This window comes from Lingula anatina, chromosome 1, assembly GCF_051362555.1.
Source record: "Lingula anatina isolate TDL-2025a chromosome 1, LinAna3.0, whole genome shotgun sequence".
Lineage (NCBI taxonomy): Eukaryota > Metazoa > Brachiopoda > Lingulata > Lingulida > Lingulidae > Lingula > Lingula anatina.
In genome coordinates, this window is record NC_141767.1 from 28912550 (window position 1) to 28924790 (window position 12241).

At 39.1% G+C, this 12241-nt stretch overlaps 2 protein-coding genes across 2 annotated transcripts; one reads left to right on the forward strand and one right to left on the reverse strand.

Moving 5' to 3' along the window:
- The first annotated feature begins 147 nt into the window (after positions 1-147).
- LOC106175922 (uncharacterized) lies at positions 148-9776 on the forward strand. The gene is made up of 10 exons (XM_013558092.2): positions 148-531; positions 872-1001; positions 2113-2213; positions 2735-2787; positions 3260-3386; positions 4628-4803; positions 5548-5761; positions 6085-6177; positions 6703-6771; positions 7192-9776. Exons 1-10 carry the CDS (start codon positions 381-383, stop codon positions 9237-9239), a joined length of 3162 nt encoding a protein of 1053 aa, XP_013413546.2. The 5' UTR covers positions 148-380; the 3' UTR covers positions 9240-9776.
- Positions 9777-9929: 153 nt separating this feature from the next.
- On the reverse strand, positions 9930-12058 carry LOC106175924 (uncharacterized). The gene has a single exon (XM_013558094.2). The coding sequence runs from the start codon at positions 11600-11602 to the stop codon at positions 11063-11065; it is 540 nt and encodes a 179-aa protein (XP_013413548.2). The 5' UTR covers positions 11603-12058; the 3' UTR covers positions 9930-11062.
- Positions 12059-12241: the final 183 nt, after the last annotated feature.

A 12241-nucleotide genomic window follows, 5' to 3' on the forward strand; every position in this document is an offset into this window, starting at 1 on the left:
GGTGAAGGACGTTTTGTAAAATCACGTGGTTTAAGGCTGAAAGAAAATCTACTAAAATCATTCAAAATGTACACATCAAATACAATTTTGTCAGAAAAGTGATGGGCATTGTGTTTTAGTTATGGTTTTATCTAAAAACTGAAAAATAGCGAAGGTGTAAACAGCGAAGCAAACATGGCGACCATCATTTTGTTGCAGGGCAGTGTTGGATATGTTTGGCCCTCGTACTATAGTGTCTGAGAATATTTTGTCCTTGACCCACGGTCTGTCGTGCTATGACGCATTACGGACTGAATTGGTGCTTTTAACCACCTGATTGCAAAACTGTAGAGAAAGATAAGCTCTTTATTTCCCTGCTCCTGTCGGCGAGAAAATCCAATATGGCGGCGTCATCAAACGAAAGCGTGGAAAAGAAATTTCAAAATGTCACAAACCGGCAGGATAGTATCCAGTCTATGTCTCTGTGGATAATACACCATAAGAATCATTATAAGAAAATCGTGGACACGTGGTACAAAGTGCTCAAGAAAGGTAGGGAAAATTGGAACCATTTAACTTGTCTTTCCAAATTCAACCTCAAGGAGATCTGTGACAGTGAAGTGTTATTTCATTCAGGATTTGAGGTCTAGGTTTGATACACTTTTTCAGATCTAAAAAAGTTCTTTTAAACTATCTTGATATGTAATTAAGAAATCTTTGCAATTTAAAAGGTAGTCTGGTATGATAGTGCTATGTAAATCATGTATAGATTTTAAATTGCAAATGACTTATGCTTCTTCATTATAATACAGCCTGACAAAATAAGCCGAGATGTAAAATTAAAATGCATCTAACACTTTTATGTTATGTTTTAATCTTGTGTCCTTTTCAGCCAAAACTTCTCATCGTTTAACCCTGTTCTATTTGTGCAATGATGTTGTTCAAAATTGCAAGAGGAAAGGTGCTTTGGTCTATCAAGATGCATTTAAAAACATACTCAAAGATGCAGTATTGTTGGTCAGGTAATGTATAATAAATTGTTTGATGGGGATTAAAGGGAACACAGGGCATTTGTCAGAGTAATATATCTGCTTTAATGGACAAAAAAATAGATTAAAGCTGTGTCCATATTGAAAATCAACAGATAGTTTACTGTCTGAGATTGCATAGGTACCCGAAAGGGATGGTTACAAATATGTGAATAACCAAATGTTTTGTTTTTGACTTAGTTTGTCCGTAAATTAATTCATTAAAGATGAGTTGAATGCTGAAAAAGATTTGCTTTTAAATGCTAGAATATGAAAATGTTAAAATAATGTGTATCATGAATGAAAATTATGAAACACAAGCTAAAATACTTTCATACCGTTAGCTTATGGCCAACCTGGACATAGGCCTTCATCAGACTAATGTGACCAGATTATGACAACCATTGACTGCTAGGTGGTAAAGTGGCCAGGGCCCTCTTATAAACATCCCTATTCATGGGTGGCTGGTGACAGCCAACAGATAGAGTCAGAAAAAAACAGCTAGTGATTCTCCCTTATTGTCAAGGAATTTCAGAGAACATGTGAAGGATCGAAAAAAAAGCAGTGTCAACACTGCTTTTAGACTCTAGTGCACACTAAAACAATCCCTAGTGGCACCAAAGAACTAGATCCCTCAAGAACAGTGTTGTGGGAATATGTATAGGAGTAACTGTTATGACCTTTTACATTGGTGAGACAGGTAGACAGTTGAAGACCAGGGTTGGTGAACACTGAAAGTCAGTGACTGTTGGGGATACGAGCTCTGCCATTTCTGAATATGTAATAACACCAGCCACAGTATTGACTGGAATTCAACCAAGATCCTTGAATCCGAAGGGGGGGGGGGGGGGGGGGGGTTGATCTGCCTGACATTTATAAGAGGGTCCTGGCCGCTATACCACCTAGCCTTCAGTGAGTGTCACGACACCATCTGCTCACCTCAGTTTGATGAAGGCCTACGTCCAGGTTGGCTGTAAGCTAATGTATGAAAGTTTTTTGGCTTGTGTTTATTTTCATTTATGACCCAACTACCAAGCTAATGAACATTTTTGCTCAAACAAATGTGAAATTCTTAAAGTTAAAATGTTTACCATTTTACCTGCAGGGAGCATTCTATCAAAGCACAGGTTGAACGTCTGATAACTATTTGGGAGGACAGGAATGTGTATGATGCAGAGTTCCTGGCTGAACTGCAAGAACTGCTAGGTAAACTGCTAGGTTCTTTAACTCTTCTTGAAATAACTCTTATTGAATGCCATAATTCATACTATATGTTCCAGTTGTATGACATTATGGTCAGAGATGGTCAGAATGTGACTTATAGTTGGGAAAAGATGGAAATGGACAGTCTGGAATTGTTTACATTATTAAGATAGTGGAATTCTTAAAATATATGAAGTGAAAAATCAGATTTATTTGTTAAGCTACTAAAGGTGAACTTTTTGAATTGTTGTTAATGTTAAATGTTTGTAGGTTTTGGTTGATGTCCGTGGATGTTATTGTTCTGCTTAAATTGTCCATATCATTTCATTTTTGAGTATTTCAAAATATAACACTAAATTTTTTGAAGTTGTTATTTATGTATGAGCATGAGTGCTGTACACAAATAAGCACTAATTTGTTAAGAAAAACAACAGCAAAAATGAAATAAGAGATAAACTAACATAATACTTTATTTTTCTTTAATAACTTGAATTTAAAAGGCAAAATGTATTTTCTCTTTGTAGTCAATTCCAAGGTGAGGGCCTCCATGAATTCAAAACTATTAGCAGAATTTAAGGTATGTTGTATTTCATCAAGTTTGTACCTCAACAAAATCATTAATGATAGTAAACTGGGGAAAAAAATGCCCAAAATCGACCTCTTTGTTGTCTAATGTAAGTTTTTAAAATGTGATACATTAAAAATTATTCAAATCCTGTGTTTGTTATGTACAGGATTGTTTGTTACTAAAAGAAAAATGGTTGTTGACTTATACGTGTAAGTGGGCAGTTTGACTGCAAATCTCAGCAGTGGAACATCTGGGTCAATATGCTCCTCTTGCCTGCTTAGATGAGGGGATGCACAAATGTGGATGCAGTCATCCATAGTTAAATTGAGTTGTTGCCATTGGTAATTGAAATAATATGCAACATTTTCTTTGATGATTTAAAATGCTTATTGATAAGAAGCTAGGTTTGTTATGTAGTGTTGTATATTATATACCGCATCCATAGTCTGTATAATAAAATCTGGAATTGTTCCTTTCACAGCCCAAGTCTCTCATCAGTGCCATCAGCAGTTTTAGGAGGTATGAAGATGAGATCCTTTTAAAACGGAAACAGTTAACCAATCTACGTTTGGATGCAGCAAGTGCGGAAGCCATACAACAACTCAAAGGTGAGGAGTTTGATAATAAGTAGAGATTGAGTTTTACAACACTCAGAGAAATTTGTTTAAGGAGTGTGTTGAAGCTTCAGAGAAATTTTTTGTAAGAAGTGTATTGATTTTTTTTAACAGACATGTATTCCATGCACTAATTGGGTATGTTTGTATAGGTTTTTCTTCTGATGACTAGATCATTTGGAGTTGACAATTAATGTAAAGGTATTGGGGTGAAAACAGGACCTGGACAATGTTATGGCACTGTTTATCCAGTCCATTGGGCACAGTGACTATTTTGTACATTAACTCAGGGGTCCAGTTGAATGTTAAAAATAACAGACAGCTCCCCTTCTAGCATCCTATCCTATCCCGTGGCATGGTTGACCGCAGAGCCCCACTTGAGGATTTAGTGACCAGCTCTCTCCACTCCCATCTGTCTTCTGCTTTCCAGAAGATGCTGCTCATCTTCAGCCTGGTCTGTTCTGTGATGTTCTTACATCTTGTTTTTCTGTCCTCGTCTTCTCTCTCCTTGTATTGCCCCTTGCAAAATCGTTGTGCAAGTCCTGTTGGTCTTGTGATGTGCTTGTACCACTTCAGCTCGAGTTTGGGAAAAGATGGAAATGGACAGTCTGGAATTGTTTACATTATTAAGATAATGGAATTCTTAAAATATATGAAGTGAAAAATCAGATTTATTTGTTAAGCTACTAAAGGTGAACTTTTTGAATTGTTGTTAATGTTAAATGTTTATAGGTTTTGGTTGATGTCCATGGATGTTATTGTTCTGCACAAGTTGTCTGTATCATTTTATTTTTGAGTATTTCAAAATATAACACTAATTTTTTTGAAGTTGTTATTTATGTATGAGCATGAGTGTATACACAAATAATTACTAATTTATTAAGAAAAACAACAGCAAAAAGTTAATAAGAGATAAAGTAACGTAATCCTGCTCCTCAATTCCTCATTTGTGACATGGTCTTTGTAGGAGATGTCTAATAGTCTTTGGAAGCATCTCATCTCTACTGATTATATTCTCCTACAGCTTCTACCCTACATGAGCATATATACACCATGGGAAGAGGAACTAGTTCTTCTAGATGTGTAACAGGGAACTTGCATGTAACAGTGCCTATAGTGGTCAGGCATCTCAACATCACTGTAAGCTATGGCTGCAAACCAAAAGAGTGAAGTCTTCACTGTTGCATTTACACTGGGTAGAGATAACTTCATGTTGAATTTTTTGCCTTTTTCAGACCGTGCACATGGGAAAGAGTTTTCTCAGCAGTTTGAAGATAGCTGTGTTAAATATGAGGAGTATGTGACGTGTCTAGAGAAGGAAATTAAAGACAGGACGGCACTGATAGAGTGTTTGGAGAAGAGTGAGATATTTTATGATGCACAGTATGGGGAGGTGAAAATAGTGGCCAACGTGAGTATCACTTGTTTAATAGAAAGTTTTCTGCTTAGAAATGTGGTATACCTTTTTGAAAGGGTACTGTGACTTAACTGTTAATGTGAATTAGTGAAAAAAATATATAAACAGACAACATAATTGCAAAGACATACAAATAAGTTAATAAATAAATAACATCAGATATGTATTATTATAATAATAGAAATAAAGTAAGAAAGAAAAAAATATTATTTTTGCCTCTGCAAGGGGGCTGAACTCCCAAGAAGGAAGTATGTTGACTTCATTGATAATTCTGGTATTTTTTCTTTTACACACAGTACACTTAAAATAATATGTGAACCAAGTAACTACATATCTTGGCTTTCTTTGTCCCTAATGTGCCCTGAAATATAACACGGTTGTTGTCCTTACTTATGTACCAATTTGGTGAGTCTTGAAATGCTCACTCAAATCGGCAGAATTGGGGTAGGTAACATGAGCACATATGGGACTAAGAAAGCCAGGAAATGTCATTATGGGGTTCAAAATATTAATTTGAGGGTACTGTAAGAAAAAACAAATTGTCAGGGTATCAGTGAACTCGACATACTTCCATCTTCGGAGTTCAACCTCCTTATTCTGGTTTGATTTATTTATATTGGTAACTGTCCTCATTGTCAAATTCAAAGAGTACTTGACCTCAAAAAGTAAGTATCAGTGTTCTGGTATATTACATTCTCTCAGTATGTTCTGGTAATGTAATCTCTCTTTTTCTGACAGGCCTACAAGAACTTTTCCACCAGAGTTAACAATGTAAAGAAAAAATTGGCAGACAAGAAGCTCCTGCTTCCAGGCTCCATGAGCCCGGTCCCATCTCCCAGCATGGACGCCCCCTCCCCAGGGAACACTCCCCCACCTGATCCTTCCAAAGACAACACGGAGGAGGTGGACATGGAGCTGTCTGATGAGGAACTGGATGCTGGGAAGATTGTAGGCAAGTGCAGTGTTTGATTGGAATTGGATGCCACTATGTAAACTGCACTGTGTTCGGGCTCACTGTAGAATAGGAAAATTAATTACAATTGTTTGACATATTTTGCATGGTTGTGGAAAATGAAAAAAAATGTTCCCTTCACTTTCTAAATTTGACACTGATTTTTCGAAAAAAAAAATTATTTGGTAAGAATTATTTAGCAGTGTAAGTAGTAAACTGTGTTGAGCAATGACAATCTTTTTCTTTTAAGAAAGGATGATTAACAAAACTTCTTCACAATTAAGAACTCTTTTAAATTTATTGCAATTGGTTTAATGTTACAGCTGCAGAACCTCTGAAAGTGAGCACTTCCAGCAAACCTTTGCCAGTGCCAATACCCAATTTCTTAGAACTAAGGAAGAAGGTGCAAAGACAAAGTTAGTAATCTGCTTTTTCAGTGTTGTGCATTTGTAAAAAAAATTATTGAGATTTCTGTGAAGTTGATGATGAAATTATTTGTTAATATCCCAGTAGGCCATTTTCAGTTTCTTTTACAGAGTTTGTTTTCCACATTGATGGTATTGCTGTAATAGAAATTTGATTGAAATGATGTCTAGTCCCATGATTAATAATAAATTGTTTGCAGGCTGGTTATGTAAGCTTTCTGGCACAGACTGATGACTTTGGTCTCGTGTGTTTCCAGATTACACAATTAATTTACCAGCAATAAAATATCAGAAACAGTTTTGGACATAGAATAGCTATGGGTCCATCTTGCTATGCTATGAATACTTGTAGATAACTTCTGGATAAATCACTGGAGGCATTATCATACTGCAATTCTTGTGAAATTTTACTTTGTCTGATTACACTTTCATTTATATGCTGCCTTCAAACTTAATGTTATTTTTCTATTTTATTTCTCTTTTCTATTTTCTGTATTCTTGTTCTACAATTTTTAGAAGAGCAGAGACTGAAATCAGAGACAGCCAGTACAGCACCGATTCAGCAACCCACAGCAGCTAAATCTAGTGAGTAGTGAGCAGCATACAAAACTGAATTAATTAGAGATTGTGTGAATTGTATTTAAGGCATCAAATTTAAATATGACATTTGCACTTCTATTAAAAAAAAAAAAACAATCAGAGGAGGTTGAAACAAGCCCTAACATACAATTAAATGGTGCTTAATTGTTATTTATAATTGAAAGTATCGTATATTTATGTATGTAATGTTTTTATTTGTGTCAAATGTCTTGGACATAGTGACACATCCAACGTTTGTATAATGTGTTTGTGAGAGCTGAATGATTTGTGTTTAAAAATGCCACTTAAAAAATTTCACAATTCATGACTTTTGTCATAAATGAAAAATAAATGAAGATCTTTATCAGACAAACATTTCAGTTTGGTTCAACATGAGAAACTAATGCCTTTTGTTTTGAATTCTAGGTGGAGCATTAGACAATAGAATTGCTGGCATTGGAGGAGATAATTTTATGCCCGCACTGTCTGTGGCTCAGTCAGTACCAGCAGTGACTCTTAATGGCTCCCAGAGGCCAATCAACAACAACACCACCACCAACAGCAAAGGAGAGGATGGAGGTGGCACTCCATTGAAGGATGAAGGGAGTTCAACTCCTGTACAAGATGAAGATGCTGATAGTAAATCTGCCAAAGGACTCACTAATCCTATAGAATTTCTCACAAAGCTAATCAATCAGTCACAGAAGTCCGGGAAGACAAATGCAGCAAGTTTTATGCAGAACCTGTCTCTGCTTACTCAGAACATACAAGCCAAAGTGGAGCCAACTGCTGGTGGGCAGCCCAAAGGAGAAGAGAGTAATTCTAGTACCGAGGACTTTTCTGGGCCCAGTTCATGGCCCTGGGAGGCTAAGCAGCAAGTGCCACCCCCTGCGTCTGTACCAGGGCTCTCAGTGTCTGCACCTGGGAATGTTCTACTGCAGAATACAGCTGTGACACCCCCTGGAGCTCAGATAACTTCAACAGCTCGACCTTTTCCAGGACCTGGACCCCAAGGTATCAGTCAACCCCCTCCTATGCCTATGGGAGGCCCTATCCCTTCTGTTGGTCATAATAATCCACCACCTACAAGTTTTCCTTCCCACATGCCCCCAAATTCTGCTCCTATTCAGCCTCGTGGACAGCCAGCTTTTAGCACACCGCCTAATTTCCAACAGCCACCACGTCAACCTCCTCCTCCTCAAGGGGGGTTTCAAGGGGCTCCCCGCTTTCAGCCTCAGCAACCCCCTCCTCAACGGCAACAGCAGCAGCAGCCCCCACCGCTGCAGCAGCCCCCCTTACGCCCCCTCTCCATGCCACCCTCTGGACCCTTGCCCATGTTCCAAAATCAGCAGTCTACATCTCCTGTAATCCCAGGTTTCGATTTCACCCAACCGCCACCACCTTTTCAGCCCACATCACCTCAGGTATCTGGGCCTTCCCGTTTCCCCCCTCCTCCTCAGCAGCAGCAACAACAGCAGCAGCAACAACAACAGCAGATGTTCGGAGGTCCACCCCCTGCTGGTCCCCCAGTGCCCTCCTTGCAGCAGCCTCAGGCACCCCCTCCCCAGCCCCCAGGTGGCAATATTACCCGGAGCTCCAGTCTGGTTGTTATATCACCTACCGAGTCTGCCCCTGTGTCTTCGAATGTCCTCATGTCGCCGTCACGGGATTTCTCATGGACAGGGCCAGAATCTACTCCTGTCAATTCTACTTCACCCTCCTGGCTGACTTCCTCTTCGGCTCCACCCCAAAACGTACCCCCTCCGCTAGGTGTACCCCCACCCCAGCCCGCCAACCATCCCCCGACAATGCCCCCTAAAAGGGATCCCATCTCCGAAGAGCAAAATGAATTTATTGAAAAGCTGAAAAGGAAAACGACGCCAACTCTTCTGACAGGTGCAGCTGAGAATCCACTTGCTAAGGCAATAAAAGCGTTATTGAAGACGCCGTCTGAAAAATCTGAACACAATAATACAGATTCGTCAAAGGACGTTAAAAAGAGAAACAGTGTTGACTCTGATCACAGTTCTAAAGGTAGTGACGAAAATGACAAAGACCGCTCCTCGAAGCGGCGGAAGAGCAGCACGGAAAACGAGCACAAATCGCGATCTCGATCAAAATCTCCCAAAGGAGAACCGATTCAAACACTAAGCAAAGGACCACAGTCGGTGGTGAAAAGAGTAGATTCGTCCGACTCTAACAGAGATAGAGACTCGCCTCCAAGAAGAATAGAGTCGACGGTGAGGCGGACGACAGATCACGACAAAGACCGGGATAGGGAACGGGATCGGAGACTTCCGCCGAGGGATCCTTATCACGACAGACGGGACCCTTACTACGATCGCCGTCTACCGCCTCCCCCGGACCCATACTACAGAGAACTGTATTATGAACGCATGCGACATTTCTATCCGCCGCCTGCGATGAGAGACCCCTACAGGGACAGGAGGGCTTATTATCCTCCCAGACATTAGATGACTTCTTCATTAAGTGCAACCCCTGAAAGGGTTGCTTCACGCGGGTTCTTTTTTTAATGAGGTATAAAATGATGTAATTTTTTTATGGTTATGATGATTATTTTACATTTATCAAATCTTGCTAAAGACGTGCAAGGCGAATTGTTAATGTTAATTGAAAAATGAATTTCAAGTGATTCGCATGGAATGTGATCAGTTAAAACGGTTATTGTGACACTACCCATTATTTTAAAAAGATAACTCGCTATACGAATTGGATGTTTATTCATGACACGTATAATGTGATTGACAACAAACGTGCAAGTGTTGGTGGACGGGAGGTTATCTTCAAACTATTTTGGGGATTTTTCGATTTCAAATCGTCGTAAGTGGACAAACGTTGCTCTTGTATGTTCTGAACTATTAAAACGCATTCAATGATTGTGACCTGTTTGTAAGATAAATGTTTAAATTAGAACTTGGGTCTAGGAGGCCACATGCAGCATGGCTTCTGTAATTATACTGTAAATTAGAATAAAATACAAATTCAAAGGATTTTCACTCGTTTTATTTGACTTTGCCATTGCCCTTTGTCGGTTTTGTATTTTCCCAAGGTTGATAACTGGAGGGCGAATTGTATACAAATATGCCATGTTCCAAAATAAATATTTTAACAATCACCTATTAACCCATAAGGTGCTTGTGCAGTTTAAGCATAATGTTGTCCTAATCCTCGTATTGAAACTGCTGTTTATCTGCAAGAAATTTATACATTTTGTTCAATACAATGTTTAACTAAAGTAACCTAGTGACTAGAAAGGCTACTTTATCTGACGCTCTGCTGTCAAGTGGGTCGTGAGAATTCTATAGCGATATACCTACATCCATAGCGTCGCTTAATTATAATGTTTGATTAGAAATAATATATTGCCTTAATGTGTTTGCGAAAATATACTTTTAGAAACTTAAACGCCACTAAAAGATGGCCATTTTTTCACATATGCTTTTTTCAATAATTTTTACTAATCTAATTTTGATTTAAAATTACACGACTCCTTAAACTAAATAACACAGCGTGTTTCAATTGTGGAAACGAGCGACCGAGAGTCCTGCCGGTGATTTCATAGTACATATATAAGACGAAATAATTTTTTCACATATCACTCAAATGTTACCTTTAGACATCCTATGAATTTATCAATGTACAAATGAATATTACCCGTGTTTGTACGTCATGGTTTCAGTAGCTCTTAGTAATTCTGCTGTTCCCTGAACAGCGTTAATGAAAATAGCAAAAAAATAGTCTTGTTGCTAGCTTCGAGACGCAATCATGTGTTCGATTTTCTTATATTACATGAAATCGTGTCTAACATAAGTCTGTCAAAAATATACCAAGACAAATGAAAGGGCTTCATATCATCGTCACCACTGTGTTTTATGTACGAATATGTTTTCTAACACGAAAAGAACTTGGTCAAATTTCCCTTTTGAAAATGCGCAGTGTATACTGAAAGATTTTCGTGTGGCAGTCGTAGTTAAAGTTATGCGGTTTTAGTCTCACCGGGTAGTTGGTATGTTTTTGGTAATGTTCTCTCTTTTGTACGACTGAAGGTTGTATATATTGTCCGAATTATCTGTATACAACTTAATAGAACACCCAGAAAATCTTGCCAAATATACACGCAGAAACTCGGCTTGGTGAACGTTAATAACGTCAGCGGTGTACTTCCATCAACTTTGAAGCTTACATACCCAATAGCCAATGATATCACAGTCGAAATGTCCAACATAAAAGAACCAAGTTTATGACATATAAATGTCTTCACCTTGATTGGGCGTCCTCACGCAGAGACTTCTACCCTCTGTTTCATTGCGCGTCTTCCCAGAATCGGAGTGGACCTCATGAGATGTGGATGTTTGTAGACGCTGGTCTGTGTCTCCCTCAGCGATGTCGCGTGCGTTTTCCCGGACAGTCGCTTCATAAGCTCTCCGTGCTGTTCGGGTGTCAACTGCTTGTACCCGTAAAGTTTTTCTCTTTGATTTTGGCTGTAGTCAGAATTTACACTGGAGGCTGTAGAACTCCGCGACCTGCTTGAATCCCGGTAACTTCCACGTCTTTGAAGACGCCGTGTGATGGCGTCAGCGTCCTCCCTGGAGACGATTCTGAACGCCGGGGCTGGAGGCATCGCCTTTGGAGAATATATTTCTCTAGATGCCAGTAAGATATTCCGTCGAAGAAGTTTATTTTCCTTGTCTATTCTCAGCATATCAAAATTTGGGTAGTCCCCGGAGTTTCTCCACTGCATGATCACTGGACTACCGAAGTGGGTGTATTTTATGTCCCATTTGAGCGCCTTGTTGTACGTAGTACTGAAAGACATTTTTGTAGAGTGCTAGTCTCTTGCCACAGTTTCTCTTTCTCGACACGTATATATTATGGCTTACAGCGAGACGTTTGTTCCACCCCTTTTCCACAAATATCTTCGCTTCTTGATAAATCACAAATCCGTATTAGTTGTGTTATATATTTGTCGAATTTTTTACTCTCTAAAAGTATATTTGAGATGCCCTATGACACTGGACGCGAGGCATCCATTCCATTCATATTCTGGTTACTGCTGTCACCGTGTGTTCTCTCTCGTAGTTGTATTCTAAATAAACACCGGACGTATATATAGGTAATATCTTAAATCTGTCAGGCAACTAAAACACCCCTGGATCGATGTGGTCGCTAGCGACCGCGAGGTAAGACATTCTCTTTTTGACCCGCCTGAATCAAAGGTCAAAAGCGTGAAAAGACGATCAATTAACCGATTCAGGGAGCACCGACAAAAGCCAGAGGGAAATTGAAATGTAAATACAAGTGTTCGTACAAAACATCGTAAACACTCGTACAATATCTCAATGGCTGAAAGGCAGGTGCATAATGCCTTCTGTTTACTTCGAACTATGTTCGAACTGTTGTTGATCGGTTTGCACCTAAATGCGAGGTAAAGAAGTCGCAGGGTATGTAATCAGAC

Coding starts and splice junctions, on each gene's coding strand:
- LOC106175922 (XM_013558092.2), top strand. CDS start 381: ATGGCGGCGTCATCAAACGAAAGCGTGGAAAAGAAATTTCAAAATGTC. Junction 5,762..6,084: donor GGATGCTGGGAAGATTGTAG/GCAAGTGCAGTG, acceptor TTAATGTTACAG/CTGCAGAACCTCTGAAAGTG. Junction 6,772..7,191: donor ACCCACAGCAGCTAAATCTA/GTGAGTAGTGAG, acceptor TTTGAATTCTAG/GTGGAGCATTAGACAATAGA.
- LOC106175924 (XM_013558094.2), bottom strand. CDS start 11,602: ATGTCTTTCAGTACTACGTACAACAAGGCGCTCAAATGGGACATAAAA.